The 25,810-nt window shown below is 36.0% G+C and overlaps 1 protein-coding gene across 1 annotated transcript in view; it reads left to right on the top strand.

Annotated features, from left to right (window-relative positions):
* The window catches only part of LAMA2 (laminin subunit alpha 2), a 647,398-nt gene that overhangs the window by 576,093 nt on the left and 45,495 nt on the right, over positions 1–25,810 (top strand). Inside the window, exons 46-52 of the mRNA XM_056126014.1 lie at positions 1,617–1,760; positions 3,581–3,714; positions 5,730–5,889; positions 9,382–9,506; positions 15,386–15,548; positions 16,253–16,397; positions 24,062–24,200. Of these exons, the coding sequence (XP_055981989.1) occupies positions 1,617–1,760; positions 3,581–3,714; positions 5,730–5,889; positions 9,382–9,506; positions 15,386–15,548; positions 16,253–16,397; positions 24,062–24,200 (1,010 nt within the window). The remainder of the gene's footprint in view (positions 1–1,616; positions 1,761–3,580; positions 3,715–5,729; positions 5,890–9,381; positions 9,507–15,385; positions 15,549–16,252; positions 16,398–24,061; positions 24,201–25,810) is intronic.

The following is a 25,810-nucleotide window of genomic DNA, read 5'->3' as shown; positions in this document are numbered from 1 at the left end:
CCCACCCTGGGAGGGTCCTCACAACACCCTTCATTTGGTGCTCTCTTCTCTATCTGAGCTTCCTTTTCACCTAGAACGTGTGGCTGGCCTTCCATTCATGGAACAAAATTCCTGGTACTAATCTCAGCCATTCCTGGGTGTTAGTCTCCCTTTTTGTTGCTTTATGTTCCCCAGATGAATGCAATCTTTCTGTGTCTATCCCACTCTTTCTGACTCATTTCGCTTAACATGATACTTTCCATGTAGTACCACTTGTATGTAAATTTCATAACTTCATCTTTTCTAACAGCTACATAGTACTCCATTGTGTAAATGTACCAAAGTTTCTTTAACCAGTCATCTGTTCTTGGGCACTCAGGTTTTTTCCAGATTCTGGCTATTGTAAAGAGTGCTGCAATGAACAAACGATTGCAGATGTCACTTCAACTATACCTTTTTGCCTCTCTGGGATATATTCCCAGGAGTGCTATAGCTGGGTCAAATGGCAGATCAAGAGAATTCTTAAGGCCAGCATTTGAGTTAGGAGAAGTTCTGGTGGTTTGGGGACCACACCCAGTAAGGCTCTAAGATGTTTCTGGTTCAGTGCATAGGAATCATTGTTTCCTGACATGCTTAAGGACCATGCTGTGCTGGGAATAGAAGCTGCACATCTTGAAACAAAGTTGGTGCTCCAGCACATTGAGCTGTTTCATCAAAATTGAGTTTTCTATCTTTCTCTCTCTACCTTGAGACTGATCACTGAGCAAATGAACAGCTTTTGTCCAAAGCAAAGAATCTACATTGCTGTCCTGAAAGTACCATTTCATTGTCTACCTGACTCAAAGGAAATTAAACTAAATAATCACCTAGTGTACATTGGTAGTGAAGAAAGTCTTCCTAAATTTATGTAAAAAATGGTATGATCTGTCTCAGTTCTACTCATAAAGGAAGTTCTTCCTTAGCAATTTTTAGTAATTTTTTAAAGTACTAGTCAAAAGAAAAAGGAGCTGTTAAATACATTAGTAGTGATAGTCATTGGAAATTATTTCTGTTTCATTTCCTGGTGAGTTAATAAAAAGGTACAATTTATTCTGAAATATGTATTCTGCATGGAATGATTAATATTCTTATTATGAGAACACCTAGAACAAAATCTATTTCACCTCTTTCAACTGTAAGAACATGAAAGGATAGGTAATTTCCTCTAGGGGAAAAATGATTTCATATTTTAGTGAAACCCAAATCATTTAATTTTAAATTATAAAATTTTATTAAATAACTTTAAAGACATGGCCATTAGCTTCATATAAAATCACCTTTTGCAAGTGCTATCATGTTCGTAAAGAGGAAGGAATGAAGATAAAAATTGTTATAGTTGTATGCTTCAAAAAATAGCTTGCTAACAATAGTATCATGGGGATAATGAACAGCTCATTGTCAAAATGCTGTGAAAAACTGCTTTTCTCTGCCCTCATTAATAAGTATAATGGTGTCTGCATATGAACATATAGTGATAATGTTTGATAATAGAAAAATATCTTCAAAGAAGAGATGACAGTGGCTTTGTGGTTGCTTGGGAACTACTTCAAACTTCCTAAGACACTGAGTTTTGGTTTTTGCTACCTTGTTTTCTGAAGATCAAAGTATCGGTATCTTCTGGAGGTGACTGCATTCGAACATACAAGCCTGAAATCAAGAAAGGAAGCTACAATAATATTGTTGTCAATGTAAAGACACCTGTTGCCGATAACCTCCTCTTTTATCTTGGGAGTGCTAAATTTGTAAGTATAATCACTCCTCTTTTCTTTGCTCTACTGTGTTTCTAGTTAGAATCCTGTTTGTGAGGAAAATGTACAGAATCCAGTAGCAGGAACACAAACTAAATTAAGTAGTTTTCAGATTTGAATACCTCAGCATCAAATCTCACAAAGTTATAAACTGTCAAATAAATTCAGAAGGCAAGTGGTATAAAAACAAATTCAACCGTATTTAGGCCGAGGTGTTTAAATGTGTGATTCACTCATTGATTTTGAGTTTTTATTTTCAGATCCAGTTATTTAATAAGACATGTAGAAGTAAAGATTTTTATTTTTTGTATTTCTCTATGAAATTATCCTAGACTATCATGTTAAATGTAAATGGTAAATTGTGTACTATTTTCTTACCAACGAGAAATTCTGATTATACTAAACTCTGACTCAAAATGAATAAATAGGAGTTGAATTAACAACAAACATTCACCCAGTAAATTCTAATTCCTTTTATTTGAATCATTTCTTTTCATACATGGATAATTTCCAAGATGAGTTAAGACTTTTTACAGACTTGTTAGGGTAAAAGTTAGTACCTGCCTTTCAAGTGAGCTATTGTGAGTCACTGTAAATATAAAACAAATAAGCAGCCTAGCTAGTCCTCAAGAATGACAGTGCTTTGGTAAAAAAAAAAAAAATAGCACTGTTCTCCCGTTGCTCACCAATTTGCTCGAGCGGGCCCAGTAACGTCTCCATTGTGAGACTTGTTGTTACTGTATTTGGCATGTCGAATACATCATGGGGAGCTTGCCAGGCTTTGTCGTGCAGGCGAGATACTCTCAGTAGCTTGCCGGGCTCTCCAAGAGGGGCAGAAGAATAGAACCCGGGTCTTCTGGGCCAGCCACGTGCAAGGCAAATGCCCTACCTTCTGCGCTATTACTCCAGCCCATGCAGGTATTAGGAAAAATTGAGTTATGAAGTTCACTTATAAATGGATGTACATGGAGAGTATGATGCTGAGTGAAATGGTCAGAAGGAGAGGGATAGACATAGAATTATTGAATTTATTTGTAGGATATTTAAAAATACACAATATGAGACTCAAACCCAAGGACAGTAGAAACAAGGGCTATGAGAATTGGCCCACAGTTGGAAGCCTACCCCAGGTGCTGGGAGAGAAGGCAGTTAGGATAGAGAAAAGACCACTGTAACTATGATAGTTGATTGTCAAATGATCACTCTGGATAAGAACTGCATGTTGAACGTAATTAAAGGATAGGTAGGATAATCTCTCAGCATCTGTGCTGCAAACTATAAGGCCCAAAGGGAGACATAAAGAGAGAGAGAGAGAGAGGGACTGGGGATGGGGGCAGAAGGAAGTGGCTGCCATAGAAAACAGGCTGAAGGGAGGGTGGCGGGGAGGAAACTGGGGACATTGGTGATGGGAAATATACACTGGTGGAGGGAGGAGTGTTGGAACTCTGTATGACTGAAACCCGACCACAAACAGCTAAGTAAAATAATAATTGATATTTTTTAATGTGCTTTTATTTTGGCCTATACCACAATTGTCAGTCAGAAAAGACTTCTGTTGCAACATTAAACCAATTAGAATTTGTTAAATGAGTGGATTACGCAGACATAGATTGGACTTTTGTATTGCTTTAAAGATTCAGTAATAAAATATTTAATCACATAATATCATATACTTGGGGATATTATGAGGTTATGATTACTTGAAATACTTCAAGTGACGATTATTCAAAAGAACTCTATTAGTTTTTTCCTTCAAAGTAACCACTATCTCCTCAGTACAAATGCTATCAGTTGTTTTTGTTTTTCTGAACTAGGTTGATTTTCTGGCTATTGAAATGCGTAAAGGTAAAGTAAGCTTTCTCTGGGATGTTGGATCTGGAGTTGGACGTGTAGAGTATCCAGATTTGACTATTGATGACTCGTATTGGTACCGTATTGAGGCATCAAGGTAACTAATTCTATAAAGACTATCATTATTTAATGATATAACCTTAATTGTCTTTTAAGAGAACTCTTATTTGTATTCTGGGAGTTAGCTTTGAATCTACTATATGTAATCATGTGCAACATTTTTCTATTTTATGTGTGTATATATAAATTTGCATGAATGTCCTTATTGGTCCTGCTAGAAACTAAGAAACCTTTATAACATTTAATAGTTGAGAACCCTGTCAGGAGTCCCTGAACACTGAGCCAGGAACGCCCTGATCACTGCTGGGTGTGTCCACCCCCAAAATAATAATTAAATAAAATAGTCAATTCAGTAAAATTAAATCAGGTACCGTCTGTTTTGTTCACTTCTCTGGTGGTCCCACAGGAATTTTGAGTTTCTATTACTTTTGTTTGTTTGTTTGTTTTGATTTGATTTGATTTGTATTAAATCATTGAAAGAAGTACTAAGACTCTCCTTTATCGGTGTGAGGCAGACTTTAGAGGTGCCTTTGGTGCCTGTTTAGTGTTCTATTCTCTGCAAGTTTACAAAATGACTTTGCCTACAGTCGTGTGTAGTATCTAAATGCTGCCATGAATATACAATATGTTAGGTCCGTGCTATTTAAAATCGAAAGGAAGAGGAAGCTGATTGATTCTGTCTTTGAAGTTTCAATTCAATTAACTTCTTGCAGTGTATAGATTATGCATAAGACACACTACTGTCCTCAATATTTTCTCTCATTAAACGGGAGGGCCTTTACCTTTACCTTTTACCTTCATTTTTCTAATGCTCAACTTAAAAACTCAAAACAGCTTCCAGTGAGAGTTATGTTTAAGAACTTGGGGCTAGAGAAGAAGCTAACAGAGATAAGAAGATTTGGTAATTATTAGATCTGAGTGATGGACACAATGTAGAATTTTATTCTATGTTTGTGTTTATTTACCAATGTTTTTCCACAAGAAAATGCTTAAGAAATCTTAACAAGAAATGAGTTTTAGTTCCTTTTTAATATCTTCAGTAAAGAAATGTGTCAGTGTGCAGCTATGCATGTTTGTGTGAGAAAAAGAGGAAAATATACTAGCCTAAGTAATTGTGTTGGAAGGATTTAATGCTTTACTGAGATTAAGAGCCTTTATATCACAAAGTGAAGTTCTTTTACAGTCCTTTATCCTGTTTTTTAAAAAACCCTATTAATAAGTTGATTTTATTCTTTTTACATATTTCAGTTAATACTTACCCCAAGAGATAGAAAAGAGTACAAAAAATGAGAGAGTAGTAAGAGGAATATGACACTAAAGTTTTGATATGACTCCTTGTCTCTGAAGAAGGACCAAATTTTGATATATGTAACAGTTTATGGAAATGAGGTGCCTTAAAAAAAAGATGAAACAAAGTAGCGATGGCTTTTAAAATTCTCTTAATTAAAATGAAAGTTGAAGTTTTGTACAATTTGTATACACTGATTTTGAAGAGTAGATATTATACGCTACCCATTAGATGTACTGCCAAACAGTAAAAGATCACAATTCCAGGAATACTACTTCAGCAAATTCAGATCCAAGAACTAATAAGGGATTTAGGAGAATTGCTACAGCTTATAATGCAGAATAGTAGCTCACTCAGGGTTCAGTTGCTGACTTACGTTAAGCCAAAAACAAGATAAAGCAATATAAACTTTTAAAATGGTATTTAGTAGAAAATAGTAAATTGTTTTGTAAAGCAAAGCTTTCCATTTAATAGCAATTCCATCAACTAATTGCTGCCATGTCATTTCATATCAGTGATATGTGCTGAATCTGGACTGTAACTCACAGGTTTTGGTGAAAATTGACAGTAAACATCCAGCAAAGATCAGATTCTGTACTTTGGTGTGTAGTTTTATGAAGCTGATATGTTTGAACCTAATCACTTGATTTCTTAAATTATCCAAACCATGTTTTGCATTTTAAAACTAAAGTTACCAAAAATGTGGTACATATGTTATTGCTTTTTTATTTTCTTCCATTGCATTTCAACACACATCATGAAAGAACTGGGAGAAATGGAACTATTTCTGTGAGAGCCCTGGATGGACCCAAAGCCAGCATCCTGCCCAGTGTCTACCATTCAGCATCACCTCCAGGGTACACTATTCTAGATGTGGATGCAAATGCAATGCTCTTCGTGGGTGGCTTGACTGGAAAATTAAAGGTAATCCATCCTTTCTCATTCAATTTATCATATCCATCTTCACAACTACTGACATGATTACTTGGGGGAAGACATGATAAAGTTCTGCAAAAATCTGACCAAAAACCAAATTTTACTTGGTTAACATAAATTTATATTTAATGAGACTTTTTTTTTAATAAGGGCCACCCTCAATCTTGCCAGGGGTCAGAGACCAATCTTAGTTATTCTTGTTCACTAGTGCAGTAATGGGAGCTCTTGTCGAGTGAGGTAGGTAACCATCCCAGCAAGGCCTCGGCATCTATCACCTGGCAGCACCTAGAAGACCATTTGGTGCAAAGGACTGATGGAAACCAGGCCTTGCATATGCTAGGCACATGCTGTAGCACTTAGGCCATCTCCCTGGGCCCAGAATTTTTTCATTTTGAATATTCATTATGGTAACGTAATATTTAAGCCTTTTGTACTTATTTAAACAGCTATCATTTGGCCCTAATCTGTGACATCATTTTCATTGTCTTGTTTTAGTTGCTCAATGGTAAATTATTTTTAAATATACCCCATCTCCTGAATCAATTTATGATTTATTGATATGAATGAAGTACTATAAAGTTCAAACTCACATCTAATTAAAAGATTTATGAATACCTTGGGAAATATCACAGAGGCTATAAGCTTTCAAATCATGATCTGATTGCAAAAGTTTTCAAGTTGCTCTTCTCATTCTTGTAAAGTGCTTAATATTCATAATTGCTTTAAGAGAGGTCCTTGTGCATTTCAAATTGCAAAGGGCCTGCATTCGTGCATTTTAAAGAAGTTTTTGTTGATTAAATGGAATTAGGTGTTGAAAAACGACCTGTGGGTGAGATGTAAGAGCACGACAAAATATAATGGATAATCCTGGGCTTGTCAGAATCATCCTGGGATGAGATTAGTCCGAAAATGTGAAAAGCCACAGTGACCCCAAATTTATGAGAACTCAACCTTCATATAGAGTGAGGTTGTTTTATTTGCTTTGTGTATGAGATGTGACTCTAATGTATTAGAATTGGTTCCACAACTACACACTGGAATCATCCTCATTTTTTGAACTCAATAAATATATATGGCATATAGTAACACATATTCATACTGCCAATTTTCTCTTCTTCCTCTAAGCATAAATATGTGGATAATACAGCACACAAATAGGAATTTTGAGATGAAATTCAAGTTGCATTTTCTGCTTTATTACAGCTAAAATGTTACTTTATCACCTACTAAAATATTAACACCTTAGACTTCAGTTGTCTCAAGAGACATAAACAAGGCAGATAAACATATCTACTTTGCCTGCACGTTGTAGAACACAGTTATAAAAGTTCAATGCATCTATGTAGTCCTTACATTGTGCTCGGTGGTAGTCTAACTTTCATGGATTAAAATTTTCATAATAAAAAATAAAAAATATTTTTATTTTAGTTGATAAATATGAATAGAAGAAGTTAAATACAGCCCAGGATATGAAGAAGTTAGTAGCAGAGTTGTCATTTGAATCCATCAAAGCATGTTTAAGAGTCACCGATCTTAATCACCACTCTCCACTGCCACAGTAAAACTAAGGGCATGAGCTTATAACAGATTACTAGAACTAGGTGATCACATATTATATTAGACTTTCTTGTTATCCGGATATTACTGACACAAAGCAACTTCCTTGGTCCTTTGTCAAGCAATAAGAAAACAGACATGTATGACCTTGAGAAAAATCTTAATCAATTTTGACCACGAGTTCTGAGGCTCAAGCAACACCAGATTATAATGAACCAAAAGCTAAAAACAAGAAACAAAATGAATATGCTGGTAAACATTCAAAGATTCATGGAAATAGCCTTAGCTTTTTAGACTATGAGAAGGAAAAGCAAAAACAAAGTAAAATTCACAAAGTAGTAGCAACCTCTGGAAATTAAGAGGCTCCAATAGATGAGAGTCAATTTTTAAAAATTAAAGTAGACTATAGACCAAACATGATTGCCATTCAATGCCTCTTTTGCAAACCACAACACCCAAAAAGAGAGAGAGAACAAAAGAGAATACCCTGCCACAGAGGCAGGGTGGGATGGGGGGATGGGGGGTGGGAGAGATACTGGGATCAGTGGTGGTGGAGAATGGGCATTGGTGGAGGGATGGGTACTCGATCACTGTATAGCTAAAACACAAACACAAAAATTTGTAAGTCTACAACTGTAACTCATGGTGTTTCACTAATAAAAATTTTTTAAAAAATTCTTCCTTATAATTGCCAGTGGCTCCAATCAGCCCTCTTTCTCTGTACTAGTGAACTGCTTAACAACAACAGTTGGAACTACATTTTAATTATTCTGTGACCATATTCCTATATTTATTCTAAAACATAATCATGTGCATTCATTTTCCCCTAGATTATTCAGATGAATGCAGGTTCACTTGAGCAAAACGTTTCTTAAGTTATCGGCACTCTGAGAGAGATAGAGAGAGAGAGACAGAGACAGAGACAGAGACAGAGACAGAGAGACAGAGAGAGAGAGTGTGTGTGTGTGTATGTTAGAGAGAGAGAGTGCAAGAGAGAGTGAGAGATAGAGAAGAGAATAATAAAAGTGCCCATAAAAGAGCATAGAGGAAGGGGGGGGGTGGGATATGATGGGAGGGAAACTGGGGTCATTGGTGGTAGGAAATGAGTATTGGTGGAGGGATGGGTGTTGGGTCACTGCATGACTGAAACCCAATCATGAACACGTTTATAATTATGTATCTCATGGTAACTTAAAAATAAATTAATAAATAAATAAAACATATACTTAATTTAAAAACTAATAGTATTTGGCACTATAAAATGTATTGGTAACAACGTTTCTCAATGCCTATAAAAATAATTGCTCAAATCAGTGCTTCTCAACTGGGGCCCATGTCAGATATCATACCCCAGGAGATTCCAAGGGATACCTAGGTGAACATTGCATAAATGGGCATGCTGGTATGAGTTTAGGGACACAAAAGAATATGACAGTAATTCAGGATGTCACAGGAAGGAAACAAATTTGGAAGAGGGACCATTGACAGAAGAGGGTAAAAATGCAGTCTGAAATAACAGCACAGTCTAGAGTGGATTCATTCGTTACCCTACTTGATGATGTATTAGGTATCAAACATAAAAATATTCAGTTACAGTGAATATAAACTGAATTATCTCATTTAATTCTCCTTCTAACCTAGAAGCTACAGTTGCCCCCACCCTTGCCAAATTAGAGTATCATAAAGGATAAGCAGCTTACCTGAAATCAGAAGCTAAGAGCTTTTATTTACTAATGCTGATGAACTGGTATAATACAAAATAACCAAGGTCTCTGAAGGGATTATATGGTTAAAAGATAAATATGTGCCCTACTCAGAATTGTAGAAGGAATGAATAGCCACTTGGTGCTAATAACTCTCATGAGAACACTAAGACTTTTGTGAAATTCTAAATTCTAACAAATTTCACCTTTCTCTCTTTAGAAGGCAGATGCTGTACGTGTGATCACATTCACTGGTTGCATGGGAGAAACTTACTTTGACAGCAAACCAATAGGATTGTGGAATTTCCGAGAAATAGAAGGTGACTGCAAAGGATGCACTATTAGGTGAGTTACAGGGTTTGGTCTGTGTGTTAAAGAAACTCTTTACTCTGTTTGTGTATGTGTGTGTGTGTGTGTGTGTGTGTGTGTGTGTGTGTGAGAGAGAGAGAGAGAGAGAGTAATAGATCATGCAGATGTGCAGATGATCTGGAGCAGCTTCAAGTGGTTCGATTGGTAAGGGTGATTTATCATAAAATTAACGAAAGTTTAAGTCCCTCTGTAGAGACATGCAGGCACTTTACAAGAAGAACTCTGGAGGTGCCTGAGCAGTATTTTTGTTGTGTATATGTGTCCTAGCCTAGTTTGGGTATCAGGGTAATGTTTGTCTTTTGTAAAATGTATTTTGAAGTCATATATCCATAAATTCTTTTTTTAGAAAGAATCTGAGTATTGTTATTTATATTCTTTGTTAGAAAATTCACTATGCTAGTCATGTAAACCTGAACATTTGTCCTAAATATTATGTTGATAAACCTACGATTAAAAAAATAGAACGTGGAAGTTAAAACATTATAAGAGAATATCTGGGAGCTACTTTCTTTTTCTTTTTTTTTTATTGAATCACCATGAGATACAGTTACAGAGATTTCATGTTTGAGTTTCAGTCATATAATGATCGAACACCCATCCCTCCACCAGTGCACATTTTCCACCTCCATTGTCCTCAGTATCCTCCCCCACATTCCCAAACTACCCCTACCTCAGTGGCAGACAATTTCTCCCATACTGTCTCTCTACATTAGTAGTAGTAAAGGCCCTCCCGTTGATCATCGATTTGCTCGAGCGGGTCCAGTAACGTCTCCATTGGAGACTTTGTTGTTACTGTGTCTGGCATATCGAATACTCTCGGTAGCTTGCCGGGCTCTCCGAGAGGGGCGGAGGAATCGAACTCGGGTCGGCCATGTTGGCTGCATGCAAGGCAGACGCCCTACCCGCTGTGCTATCGCTCCAGTCTCTCTACATTATGGTTTGCAATACATATACTGAGAGGGTATCACATTTGGTCCTTTGTCTACTTTCAGCATTCATCTCCCATCCTGAGCGATCCCTCCAACCATCACTGACTTAATGATCCCTTCTCTATTCCAGCTGCCTTCTGGGAACAAGTTTCTTCTATAACATTCTAGAGTTTGAGAAGCAAATATTTGGGTCTTAACAATGTACTTATGCCCTTTAACAATGAAATCTTACTATGATGCAATGATTTAAAAATTGCTATGTGTGTATATATTGAATATCCAGATAATTTAGCTTTATACTTTCAATTCACTATAATTCAAATTTTCATAGACTTGACTAGCTTTAGGCTCTAATAATCTTTGTTTGTTATGGGACCACAACCAGTAATAAAGGGTTATTCCTAGATCTGCATTCAGGAATTACTCCTAACAATGTTTAGGGGACCATAAAGGATATCAGGAATTAAAGCCAGGTCTTTGCAGCCCTTTCTCCCCGCTCTGTGAAGTAGAATTTTGCACGAAGGAGACGGTGGTCCGATCCCGTTCGAAATTTTGGGACAACAGCGACATCAGTCAGGCAAAACCGTCGATTGAATATGATGTGGTCTATTTCGTTGTGGAATCGTCCACCGGGAGACTCCCATGTCCATCGTTTAGATTCTGCCTTCTGGAACTGTGAGTTACCATGAATGGTCTTGGTCGACATGATGAACTCAGACAGTCTCTCACCCTGTTCGTTCCATTCTAGGCCATGGGTTCCGATGTGAAGTTCTTCAGCTGATCTTCTCGGTCCTATCTTGGCATTAAAATCACCCACAATGATCTTGTAGAAGGTGTGGTCTTCTTTATAGAATTTCTCTAGCTCCATGTAGAACTTCTCGATTTCTCTTCCATCATAATGAGATGTTGGTGCGTAGACAACGAAGATAGAAACTGCAGGCAGTGAGTCACATCTATTCAAATGTAAACGTCCGATTCGGGTTGTTAGGCATTCGAATGAATCAATGCTCTTGGCCAAGTTTGTGTTGATAAGGACACCGACGCCTCCAACACCTCTTTTATCGCATGTTCCGAGGAACAATTCTTCTCCAGTGTCGAAAACGGCATGGTGAGATTCGTGTCTTCTTGTCTCGGTCAGACCAATGATGTCGTACTTGATCATTCGCGCTTGTACCATCAGGTCCTCGATGGATGCATCTGATGCTAGCGTACGTGCATTGAAAGTACAGACGATCATTTTTGTCTTCCTTCGTTGTGGCAGCCTAGGTCGGCCTTGAGATTTTGTCGGCCTCTCCTTTCTCATCCTTCTCAGTGCTGCCATGTCGGTGAAGCCTTCAGGGTCAGGTGAATGAGACCAGTTGTAGTTACTGGTTTTGGCATATCGAATACACAGCGGATAGCTTGCCAGGCTCTTCCGTGCAGGCGGAATACTCTCGGTAGCTTGCCAGTCTTTCCGAGAGGTATAGAGGCTTTTGGGGTGACCTCTAATCAAGATGCCGCTCTGCTTAACGTTCATTGATTTAAAGAAGGCCTTTGATTCTGTTGAGACGGAAGCGGTCATTGAAGCCCTAGCCAATCAGGGCATTCAAGCCCAATACATCAGGATCCTCCGTGAGCTGTATTGCGGATTCACTACCAGGATCTCACCATTCTACAAAGAAGTGATCGTTGATGTCAAGAGAGGGGTGCGGCAGGGTGATACCATTTCACCAAAACTCTTCAGTGCCACCCTCGAGAACATCATGCGACGACTGGAATGGGAAGGAATGGGAGTGAAGATAGATGGTCGGCAACTACACCACCTCCGCTTTGCTGATGACATTGTTTTAATAACACCAAACATCAGCCAAGCAGCACAAATGCTGGCCGACTTTGACCGTGAGTGTGGAAAGGTAGGACTACAGCTGAATCTTACGAAGACAATGTTTATGAGAAACAGCCTTGTTCCTGACGCCCCATTCGCTCTCAATGGAACGACCATCTCCGAATGCAACAGCTATGTGTACCTAGGTCGAGAGGTCAACATGACAAATGACCTGGCACCCGAGCTGCACAGGAGGAAGAGAGCGGCTTGGAACGCCTTCAAGAACGTCGAAGAAATAGCTAAGAGGACGAAGAACCTCCGGCTCCGGGCACATCTCTTTGATTCCACTGTTCTTCCTGCATTAACATATGCCTCAGAGACCTGGGCCCTACGCAAACAAGATGAGAACGCCATTCAGGTCTCCCAAAGAAGAATAGAAAGAGCTATGCTTAGAATATCACGTTTCACTCAAATGAGAGAACGAATCCGGAGTTCTGACATCCATCAACGATCAAGGATCAGGGACGCTGTCTCATTTGCCAAGGTGTCAAAAATCAGATGGGCTGGTCACGTAATGAGATTTAAAGATGACCGTTGGACTAGAGCTGTTACTGATTGGATTCCACGGGATGTCAAGAGACCGCGTGGCCGCCCACCTACCAGATGGTCAGACTTCTTTGTCAAGGTCATGAACGATCGGTTTGAGGCCCTCCATGTTCCCGGAGCGAAGAGATGCCATTGGGCTACACTAGCACGCGACAGGGACAAATGGAGACGTTACTGGCGCCCGCTCGAGCAAATCGACGACTAACGGGAAGTTAAGTGATTAAGTGATTAAAGCCAGGTCAGCCACATGCAACGCAAACACCATATCCACTATGCTATAGCTCCAGCCCTTAGATTCTAAGACATTTTATGAAAACAAAAACCCTGTGCTTCCAGTTGATTATTTAAATTATTTTATGCAGAATTATATAAGAATTTTATTCTACATCTATGTTACCATGCTTGTTAAACATTTTTAGATTTCTACATTCTAACACTATCTTCCAGGTTATAATGGTGTATATAAGGGAACTTTCTCCTGACTCATCTCAACCATTTCCTTCATTTCTCCACTCACATAAAATCTTCAAGTCTCCAGTGTTTCTACTCAAATAATTTACAGAAGACTAGGGGTTATTTGAAAAATCTGATAGTAATTAACACCTGAGTCTCTACACAACATTCTCTTCAGTGTATTTCCAAAAATTAATGGATTTGTTGTAGGAAAGAAAAAATAATAATTTATTCTCCATCAGTTATACTGCTGATAGCTGATTTAGTTCTTGAAACTTGTAGTTAATATTTTTCATTAATATTAGAAAAATATTTTGTTTACATTAGGGAAAAAATAAGTGTTGCTTGAACTTACAAAGATATGACTGTGAAAGATACAGAATAACTTTCTTCTTTAGAGCTTGCTCTCTATTCCTAAAACACAGAGAAAGCTAACTTGTCAAAATGCTTAACACTTCCCCCACAAGCCAGTTAATGTTTGTACACTGTTATTATCTCATAGACCATGATTTTATGTAAATAATATTCTTGACTCTTGTAAGTTTATAACATTGATGTACCATTTGTAGATTTCCTCTCTGCCTTCAAGTTAATCCGACACAATTTCAAAGATTCAGCCATATGCTAATATGCATATGCACATATTCAATGTATTGAAAATCTCTTCAAATAATATTGACTCTTTAACATCAACTAAATAAATGAGTACAGGGATGAATGAATAGATGATTAGATAATACCTCTTATTTTTAAAATAAATTAAAATCTATTATTTGCAACCCACATCTTAGGTTTTCATCAATAATTCAAACAATATGCTATCTAAAACTTCCTTAATTCCACAAACATTTCCAAGCTGCTATAAGCAAACAAGCACACTTAATGCTAAATACTTTATTTCTTTTTCTTTTTTCCTTTTTTCCTTTTATTATTTTATTTTATTTTATTTTATTTTTTGAACCAAGGCACAACCAGCTGTGCTTAGGGCCTACTCTTGGCAAAACTTGCCGATCCATTTGTGATGTTGGGGATCAATCCTGGCTCAGCTATGTGCAAGGAAAGCACCTTATCCACTGTAACTGTCTCTGTCCATACACTTTTAGTTTCTAGTTGTGATAGAGGCCAGTTCATAGTCACCAGCTACTCTAATGGAGCTTGCATGCTAATGCAGAAGACAGACGAACAAAGGTGCAACTAGATGGGGGCATCCTTCATTGTCTGAATTAAATATATCTCAGAAAAACACTATTAGGTCGTGAGTATCCAAAGAATGCAAAACCTGTAGTTCATTGTGGATTCTTTTTTTTCCTATAATTGGACAATTTTACTTTGACCTCCTTCACCTTCTTTGGACCCAACTCCCAGTTTTTGTTATGCAATGTGAGAAATGTAATAATATGGTCTGAGCCCATCCAAATGCCCAAAGTATATACCACTGAGATGCACTTAAATACAAAGTGCTTAAGCAAACCATTAGCATTATAAATGTTAACAACCTGCTTTTTCATAGTTGATGATTGTTTGGTCCCAGAGAGTGAGGTACATTGTACGGATGGAACTGGAGGTTATATTCCCTAAGAAAGTAAGTCAGAAGGAGAGAAATTTATACAGTGTAATTCTATCACATATAAGATATAAAGAAACATAGTGAGTTAAAGGCACAATCTTTAAGCAAATCAGAGGCAATAGAATCTGAAATCTGGTCTATAGAACTGAGTTTAATACCATGGGCTGGTTGGGGGGCAGATTTTATTGGGGGGACCCTGAGAAAATGGTTTGGGAAAATGGACACTCTGATAGAGAGTGTGGGGTTAAACCATTATTTTCATGAAGCCTTACAATTAACAGTCACAGTAATTAAAATCAAATAAACAAAAGTAGGAAAATATTTTTAAAAGAGTTACAGTAAAGATATGGAGACGTTTAAGAATCCAGATATATCATGGTAGGTTCCTGCTGTATATAACAGCTTATAGTCTAGTTTCTGAGGACAACTTGATGCATTGAACAACAACGACCCAGAAGAAAATGGTGTGATTTATATGCAACATCTCTGCTTTCAGTCCTCAGGTAGAAGACAGTGAAGGAACAATCCAATTTGATGGAGAAGGTTATGCCTTGGTCAGCCGACCCATTCGCTGGTACCCAAACATCTCCACAGTCATGTTCAAGTTCAGAACATTTTCTTCAAATGCCCTGATATTATATCTTGCCACACAAGATCTGGTAAAGATGTGCATCGCAGACGTTCTATGATTCAAAATGTGTTTTCTTCTTTTCCATAGGACTTTAATATAATTGTTACTAGTAAAATGATTAGTTACTATTAAAAAGGATTCTAAGCTAATTAGTACACTTGATAGTTAAGGGTATGGTGAAATAAATTGGGTTCTTTTATTTTTCATGCTATCTTTAAGTACTAACACAAGTTAATTACTATGTATTTTCAACATTACTTCTCATTTCTTTTTTCTTTTTTTTTTTGCCTTTGTAAAGATTTTGTTTTCACTTAATTCTTCAAGAAAGTAACAGTAAAGATTCCTCCCTTGTAGGAAAATTGCTTTCTTGATTTTCCTCTAGAGGCCTAACTTAAAAGGTGATTTTTAAAATGTACTTAGTGTTTGTTCCAGGTCAGTGTTTCTTAGTAGAAATATACCTTTTAATTTGCCTATATATTCTTAAGGAATCAGACTATATTACTATGATAAAAGGATACATCCTAGTAATTTAGTTGTGGCCATCTGTACCATAATATCACATCCAAGAGCATTCACAAAATAGTATCACAAATCCTGCCTGAAAAATGGTTGGCAATTACTAAGCAACACATTTAGTAATTTAGTTATGAGGCCCAATCCTAAAATCCATGAAGTGACTACTCAAATTTCTCTGTATATCTAATCACCAGTGTATGTTTCTTCTACTAATAGAGGGATTTCATGAGTGTGGAGCTCGCTGATGGGCACATAAAAGTCAGCTATGATCTGGGTTCAGGAATGGCTTCTGTTATCAGCAGTCAAAACCATAATGATGGGAAATGGAAATCATTTACCATGTCAAGAACTCAAAAACAAGGTGAGTTTTTATAGCTATGAAGCACTATACCTTAATCATGAGATCCTAAGCTTCCCTGTACCTAAACATGAGAGAGACACTGTAATTTTAGGTACTCAAAAATTCTGTGAAAAATTGATACAGTCATTTATGTAGCTTAGATTATAGGTGTTTTGGGTTAGACATAACTGATTGAAGAGCCAAATGAATCTCTGTCATTTTCTTTTGAAACTAAGAATTTATTTTGAAAGCATAAAACTTGTAAAATTACATCCTATAGTTGATTTGAAAAAGGTTATATGTTTTTATTTTCTTATTTTGCTGAGGTGTTTCTCTTAGATTTGTCCGTCGGTAGAATTTTTAGCAATAGTAGAACACAAATACCAGTTGTTTTCTTTTTAAAATGCCCACAATTTGCTTCTATTCATGTTAGTAACTGACTAATAATAACAGGATATTTTAATGGTCCTAAGACATTTTCAAAACTCTTTCACATACAATATTCCATTTACTTATATAAACTGATATTTCTCTCATAGACAAAATGTGTTAGAGAAAAGAAAATATATTGACATATTTCTATGAGGTCTCACATACAAGATATTATAACTGTGACAGAAATCTCTGTCTGTTACTTCTTAATGCTTTTTAAGCACATTATTTGAACTATTGCTATCTCAGTTATTTAAGTGTGAGTCTCATTTGTACTACATTACAAATATCATCAAATGAAAATTTAATATTTCTGCTTAGAGTTAGACCTAATTAATTTTGACAGTACCAATGTAACATTTTATGAAAATTTAAATAACATCATCCTGAAGGATTATCCTTCATTTCACATATACCCACTAGGCACCTACTAAATCCTATATAAGAAGCAAATAAAATCTATAGCAATTCCTTTTCTTAAAGGAACTTTTAGCTGAATGAGAGAAGGGTAAGTAAATCAATGATTAAGGGACAGGAAACTGATTGCTACATAGATACATTTAAAGCAGGCTAGAAATCTTAGAGTTATTTAACTTAACATACAGGTCAGTTCTAAGGGAGTTGCTTAAGGCATGAGAAACAGAGGGGAATGAAGCTCTACGGACATTCCAGGGAAATTGCATGCATACCTGAAAACAGGGCATAATATAATATTTTCAACTAGCTTTTCTTGGAATAAAAAACCCTGGAGAAACTCCTTAATTTTTATAGTTGTATATATTGGAGCATTGATTTATAAACTCTTCCCTCATAAGGGAGCTACAATGCATATTTGAATGCTAGAGGTTGTACATAGTAGTTGATTAGGAATAATGTTTGATCTATTAACCCACCATTTTCTCATTACAAGAATTTTTGTTTATTACAAGAATACTTCCATTCCTCCAGTGTTGATATTTTTTTCAACATTCTCTGAGACAAGCTACAGCAATGACAGTAGATCCAGAACCCAACAGGATTAATGTTGGTATAAAAATTATCAAATGATGCTAGACAGATATAAAGCGAGTTCTTAAAGAACCTTATGAGCTCAACTAATAAGTTTCAGCTTCCTTCTCAAAACTACCAGGAACTGTTAAGAATTTTAATCAAGAGTGTCACATCATCAGATTTGTTAATCAGTGAAGTTTCTTGAAGAGCATATTGGAAAGTAGATTTGTGACCATTCAGATGCTACTGCAGTCTGTAGTAAACCAGGTGAAGAGTGAGAAGAATAAAAGATTAGTCAACATCCATGAAAAGAGAGAGTAAAAATGGCATTGAAATATATTGTCACTGTCCATCACTGTCCTCCCGTTGTTCATCGATTTGCTCGAGCGGGCCCAGTAACATCTCCATTGGAGACTTTATTGTTACTGTGTTTGGCATATCGAATACATCACGGGTAGCTTGCCAGGCTCTGCCGTGGGGGCAAGATACTCTGGGTAGCTTGCCGGGCTCTCCAAGAGGCGCAGAGGAATCGAACTCGGGTCGGCCATGTTGGCTGCATGCAAGGCAAACGCCCTACCGCTGTGCTATCGCTCCAGCCCTGAAATATATTATACAATTTAATATCAAAGAGTTTCATGATACACTCTATGTAGAAGCTAAGTATTTTTAAAAAGAAAGGGAATATTTTACTTCCTTTTCTTTTTTTCTTTACTTATTTTTTGGGGGTCTGGGGGCTTTGATAGCAATAATATGTCAGAGAATTTCACCATGTAATGCAGATTTTTAAAATGATTCCTGGAAAGCTTCTGAGTTTCATGCTGTCTCCTTAGCATCCTAGTAAAACTGTGTAAATTGATAGTCAAGTAATTATGTGTGAATCATCAGATATGCAATAGATATGGAAATAGAATAATAAACACATTTTTAATAATTGTTGCTGAGTAGGAATAGAAAAAAACAGTTTTATCTATAATAAGTTGATCGAAATCCTGAGAGCAATCAGTGGTTACTGAAAGAATATACTAAAGGAAAAAATAACCATAAAATTGGTGCTAAAGAAAAAAAGAAAGTAGGAAAAAAATGACTGATTTCAGTGGACCAAACTGAAGTTAGAGTGATCAATGAAGACTAATAGTAGTCTAATCAGGAGGGAAAATGATGGCCTGAAATAAGAGCTGTAGTGGTATTTGATGCATAGGGAAATGCAAAATAAATTCACACAGTGATACCACTATGCAGCGATTAGAACACCTAAACTTAGAAGACAGAGCATACCCCCAGATACTAAGGATGTAGTACAATTAAAAATATTTACTACTGATGAGAATGTTAAAGAATATATCCACACATGGTGATTGTTAAAGGACTAAATTTATACCTACCACATGAGCCAGTCAATCCACTCTGAAATGTTCATTCATGACACCTGAAAGAACCAAACCAGAATCATACCAGCTCTATTCATTATACTCAAAAATCAAAGCTATTGAAGTTCTCCAAGACACACCATGGTAGGGAGATACTGATGTTACAGCAATGCCTTGAGCACAAGGACTGGGAATCATGGATATCAGCATCAGGGATTAGGGCTACTGATAAGGTCAGGGTCAAGGTCAAGACTGCAGAATTTATGGAGATAAGGCCAAGGACAAAAGATTGGATACTGTCACCCAGCAGAATCAGCTGATTAAAGACTTGAAAAGCAAGTCCCTGAAGGAGATCTACCTCTGTTCCTTGTCCATTAATGATCTAAGACAGCATGACTTTTTTTCCTGGGGCTGCTCTTAAGAGGTTTTGAAAACTCTGACCATACCAAAAAAAAAAAAAAAAATCCAGTGAAATGGATTTAAGGCATTTATCAGCCTTGAACTTTGTTATGATTATGTCCATCTAAATTTAAGTGTTCCAAAAAAGATTATCATCTTGGTCAAACTCTCCGTCATCCCTGGGAAGTGAGTGTACTGAGGTAACCAGCCTGCATGACCTTTGCAATGTGAGTAGCCCCAATTCTGTGCTGTTGTACTTCATCCCTGCTATGAGGGATACCAACACAGTCTCATGCCCTGTACCCAAGGAGTTGCTGGCTAACTAACATTGAGGACTGATAAATCTCAGTCACAGTCTGAATGAGAGACCTGAACAACTTTTCCAAAGTCACATCTTCTCCAAGACTTAGCGCCTTAAGACTTAACTTCCTAGAAAAAAAAATAGTGTATTCACAAAGTTTCCCTCTCAGATAATCATTGAAAAATTTGTGAAGACATATGCCAGAATATCCACATAAGGCCCCAGGCATCAGTTGTAGCCACAAAATAGTTTTATACAGAAAAAAAAAAGTGTTTAAAAAAAGGTAACTGAGTCTTTAAAAAAAAAAAATTTATGAGAGAGATCGTTCTGTGTCTGTCCCTCTCCTCATAATAATGCTCAGCATAATAAGCTCCAGATTCATATGCATAGCAAAAACCTGCATGATTGCATCTTTTCTTGAAGCCAAGTAGCATTTATCCAATTTTGTATGTATGCCATGCCTTCTTTATCAAATCGTCTGTTCTTGGACACTTGGGTTGTTTCCTAATATTAAAGTAAAACATTTTAAGAACTCAAGAGATAGCACAGTGAGTATGACATGTGTTTTACATGTGGCTGACCTAGTTTTGATCCCCAACATTGCTCCGTTGTGTCCCCTGATCCTCAGCAAAAATGATCCCTGAGTGCAGAACCAGGAGTAGGCCCTGAGCACTGGGCAGTTGTAGTCCAAAAGAACAAAATAAATAAGTAAATACACTGAAATATCCAATCAGGTGAATTTATACTCAATTGTTGTATATCTGCACAATAAAGTCATAATTGACAATCAAAAGCAACTGACCATTACTAGAGGAATAGTTCAATAATTTTTCTGGGAAAAAGGAGTTAAAAGAGCACATTTATACATTTATATAAGAAGTAAATGCTAAAAATACTAAGCTCATCTTTAGTCACAGAAGTAAGAGAGGAGCTACCTGTGGATATGAGAACTAGAGAGGGGGAGGAAGGAGATACAAGGATGCAAAGGAAACTTTTAGGGTGATAGTTGTATCATCTTATGATGACTCCATAGGTGTATGCGTATCTCAAAACTTGTTAAACTGTAGGCTTCAAATATAGGTAAATAGACCAATTATATTTAGGTAAAACAACCATTAAAAAGTAGAACAGATATGAGCTGGGGAGATAGCTCAAAGGGTTAGCATGCATGCTTTGTAAACAGGAGATGGAGGTTTGATCCTTGGTCCCACGTGGTCCCTGAAATACTCCAGGAGTAACATCTAAGTAATTCACTAGGGGTAGCCTCTGAACATAGCCCCCAAGCAAAATTAAAATAAAATAAAAATAGTACATGAGTTTATTTATTGATTTGATTATGTGTGGAATAGAAAAAGAAGCAACAATTTTAGTTTAAGTGACTGGATAGGGGTACTGCCACCAAATAAAATAAATATAGATTCAGGAGTGACAATAAGTAGTAGCAGGAGATAATTATTTTGATTTGTTTTATGTTTAGTTTGAAACACTGAGGAGTAGGTAAAGCTGATAGCATCTCATAGTTGATGGTGTCAGTTGACTGAGTTTTAGGTAAAAGTAAATTTCAAGCACAGATATTTTGGAATTGTCAACATTTCATAAGTAGATATAAATTTTAGTTTACAAAAAAAGTAAAAACCTGGTAAGGTTCCATATTAGAGGACATTAATAAACATCAACATTTTAGAAAGGTTCAAAGAAATAAGACCTAGGTAATAATCCTGGATTAGAAAAGATTGAAAAGTAGACACTGGAGAGGTTTCATTAGGAAAACCAACCGAAGGAGGAAGCTTTTTAAATAAAAGAAAGCACAAGTTAGAGTATCAAATACTACATAGATCAGTATCAAGATAAAGATTAAACCCCTATTTGGTTTGCACACAAATTTGAACAAGTTCATATATCAAGGAGTAGCTGGTCAGGAATTCAAATGAACTTTCAACTTTGTGGTTCATTGCAACTTTTCATTGACTAGATTATTTGTTTTACATGAACTATTCTCAATATACTCATAAATGCATTGCTCCACAAAACAAAATATACTCCTTAAGGAGGCATTCCCCATATTCCTCAAGACTCAGTAGAATCACAGTGACTAATAGAATTTTGCCATATGCTCCAAGGAAACAACACTGAGATCTTTAATAACCTCAACGAGAGAAGAAAAGAATATTCAAAATAAAAATAACTCACTTATAGCAACTCAGCATAGATTATAAACTGTTAAGCATCTTCTCCATATTTAAGTGTTTAATAAAACTCTTAATTCTCTGCTTACCAATAAATGATGCCTAAACTCATCAACTCTGAAACTGTAATAGCTATTCTGTAAAAGAAAGAAATGGAGCAAGAAATAAAAGCAAATGTTGGCATTTCGTTGCAAAACCCACTTCATTTCTATTACTCATGAGGGATAGAGTAAAACTCTTCCTTCAAATCAGTTAAAATACACCATTCTAAATCTTTCTGCTGAAGTTAACTCTTTGGATAGTGAGTTTCAGTTCAATTGTGTGGCTGCACTTTAATCAGTTTTTCTTTGAGTGATTTCTAAAAATGTATATATTCATTCATGGATAAGGAGGAAAAGTACCTTCAGCCACTGCCTTGCCTTGATAGAGAAGCAGAATCTCATTTTCACAAATACCATTAAAATACGCACCAGCCTGTATAAAGAGGCTATTTTCATGTTCCACTAAACAGCTCCATATAAAAATTCTTTGCTGATCTGGATAAGAAGGAATATTTATGAAGAATGTATTGAAAGTAGTCTTATAAACTGTTTTTTAATTTAGCCATCATTCCAAAAAGATATGTGCATGTAACTTACATCTGTTTGAAAGTAATTAAATTTATAAATCAAACTTAATAAATATTTTAAACAGAGAAATCATTTTAGGCTATTTTCATTGTTTTTATAAAGATCTGCTTAAAGAATCTGAAGTGTTACTAGGCTTGGGTATTTTATTATGGCCACTTTTATAAGACAATTATTTAGTTTCACTTCCTTTTGGAATTAGGCTAAAGATTATAATGGAAATTTGAGTTTGATGCTTCTCTTTGATTTCAAAATAGCATTTTCTAAATGATGTGGGAGGGGAATTAATATTCTGTGGTCAGATAAATTTGAAAATTACCATTTTCTTCATATCCATCTTCGGATTCATGTTGAAAACATAGGTAGTCATAAAAATAAAGATGTAAATTTTACTTTGCTTACCTTGGTATTTTCATATTTATTTGAATAAAAAATCCAAGAATATAGCTTTTCAAAGAATAAACATTTAGGTATATCCTTACAATCCTCTGCTTATTTGTCTATTTTCATTTTTTAACTAATTTGGATCCTAACAAGGCAAAGATTTAGAGGCAAAATCTGTCATATTAATGAATTGATGCTTCAACATGCTCCACAGATCCAAAATATATGAAGCATTTAAAGACTTAAACTAAGCAAATATTGTAAGAAAAAAAATAATTAAGAGTATAGCTTAACTCTTGAGAAAGAAGATAATGTGGAGGAATCAGTCAAATAAGAAGCTGTTATCTGAATCAAACAATACAAAGTGTCTTTCTTTTAACCTTTTCCTGTTTCTGAATTCTGATCCTCATCATTTTTAAAACAGCCCTAGACACCCAAAAGAAAATCATTGAAGAATGAGAACTGTACCTCTCTCATACCTCTCAAACACCTCCTGAATTTAATTTGCTATGGATATGGATCCCATAATCATACAGAAACAAACATTCCATTTCTGTGCACAGCCATTTCATCCACATCAATTTGCAGATAAACTTAAATGCTATTCATTCTGTGTACCCTGAAATGCATAGAATGTATGCCATTGATTTAGTATGTTTATTGTTAACAATCTAACTCCTAATTATATTTTTTATCTCAGCATTTAGAAACTATTTTATTTTAAACCACATATCCATTTTATGTTTGGTATATATCTAAACTTCTCTCTTCATTTGTTTGTGTCTTTGGTATTAAACATGTTAGTTTCATCTTCTTTTTAAAAATAATTGAAGAGAGACTTCTATTACTTCTGCAGTTTAAAGTTGTATATAATGCAAATACTTGAAAAAGTCAATGTTAATTTAAGCATAAATGTAAGTGTATTTTAGATTATCAGCAATGCTATACATGTAATTAAAGTTGCTCAAATAAAATTTTAAATATTTTATCTCATTTACAGCGAACATATCGATTATAGATATAGATACTAACCAGGAAGAGAACATTATAACTTCATCTCCAGGAAACAACTTTGGTCTTGACTTGAAAGCAGATGACAAAATATATTTTGGTGGCTTACCAACACTGAGAAACTTGAGGTAATTTAGTGCATATTTTGAGTTGAGGATTAAGTTTTAATTAAATGGCCACTATGTTCACTAGAGTCTTGAAGTTTAATTATAAGAGGAATTCCATATGATCTTCAGTTACATAAATATCTAATGAAAAAAATCATGTGGCAAGTTAGAACACCAGAATGGAGAAATCAAAGGATAAACTTGATATCTTTTTTGTGGATTTGGGTGAGAATCATTTTTCTCCTTAAATTCTCCTGATGAACACAATTATAAAAAATAATTACAGGTGAAAACTAGATTTGAGTATGGACCTTATAATTGTTTTCCTGACACCATTGCTAAAGACAGTGGCACAGTGACATGTTTAATTGTTCTGAAGATTAGTGTTTCAGAATGCTCTGAATATATCCCACTTTATTGCTTAGCTTTATCATGATAATAATGTATTAGAGCTTTCTCTTATGCTTAACTATAAGGCTATATTAGCTATATTAGTTATTCTCATATCCATGGCAACATATTTTTTACAATTTTTTTAGATAAGAAACTATCTTAGCTCATAGTTTCTATTATTTATATAAAGCAAAGCAATTGTATTTTTCAAAAAAGATTCCAGTGTATTTATTTCTTACTATTAAAATACTATGAGAAATAAAAGTTGTAGAGAACTTGGTGTTCAGTAGATGTTAATTTTATTTTATTAGAATGGGATGGATTGTTTTCATTAAAATGTAGACCCTTACAACACATATAAAGTATGGTGTTTTTAATTTTTGTTTTATTTTGTTTGCTAGTTTCAAATATGTCCAGAAGTTCTATTTCCATGTTTCCATTCTTCAAAGTGACACTTTGGCTTGACCTCAGAATAACTGAAATTATGGGGGCCAGTTGTGGCCACGTTTCCAAAAATAATAAGTAGAACCTCAGTCTCACTTGCGACAGCTAGCATGCAGAATGAGGCTTACTCTTTTCCCTGTATCTAAACCCTTCAACCAAATAACTATCTAATTGCCAATACTTTAAAGGCATAAGTTGATAAACTTTATGGTTCAGGTGATCTATTTTGATAGTCATCTGCATTGATATTTATTTGAGTTTAAAAATAGCACTGTAGCACTCCCGTTGTTCATCGAGTTGCTCGAGCAGGCACCAGTAATGTCTCCATTGTGAGACTTGTTGTTACCGTTATTGGCATCCCAAATACGCGGCAGGAAGCTTGCCAGACTCTGTTGTGCGGGCAGGATACTCTCGGTAGCTTGCTGTGCTCTCCGAGAGAGACACAGGAACCGAACCCTGGTTGGCCGCATGCAAGGCAAACGCCCTACCTGCTGTGCTATCGCTCCATGAAGCCATTTAAATAAAGCCTTAAAAATACCCTCTCTTGAGAACACAGGGGATTGCCCTGCCACAGAGGCGGGGGTGGGGGTGGGGGGATGGGAGTGGGGGGATATTATCCATGGTGATGGAAAATGGGCACTGGTGGAGGGATGGGTATCTGATCATTGTATAATCGAAACCCAAGCACAAAAAATTGTAAATCTACAACTGTAAAAAAAAAAGAAAGAAAGAAACAAAAAAAAAATTTAAAAAAATACCTTCTCTTCTCATACTATTCTCATGTTTAGTTACTT

The sequence above is a fragment of the Sorex fumeus genome, unplaced genomic scaffold (genome assembly GCF_029834395.1).
Source record: "Sorex fumeus unplaced genomic scaffold, SorFum_2.1 ptg000061l, whole genome shotgun sequence".
Classification (NCBI taxonomy): Eukaryota; Metazoa; Chordata; class Mammalia; order Eulipotyphla; family Soricidae; genus Sorex; species Sorex fumeus.
This window is presented reverse-complemented; position numbering and strand designations above follow the sequence as displayed.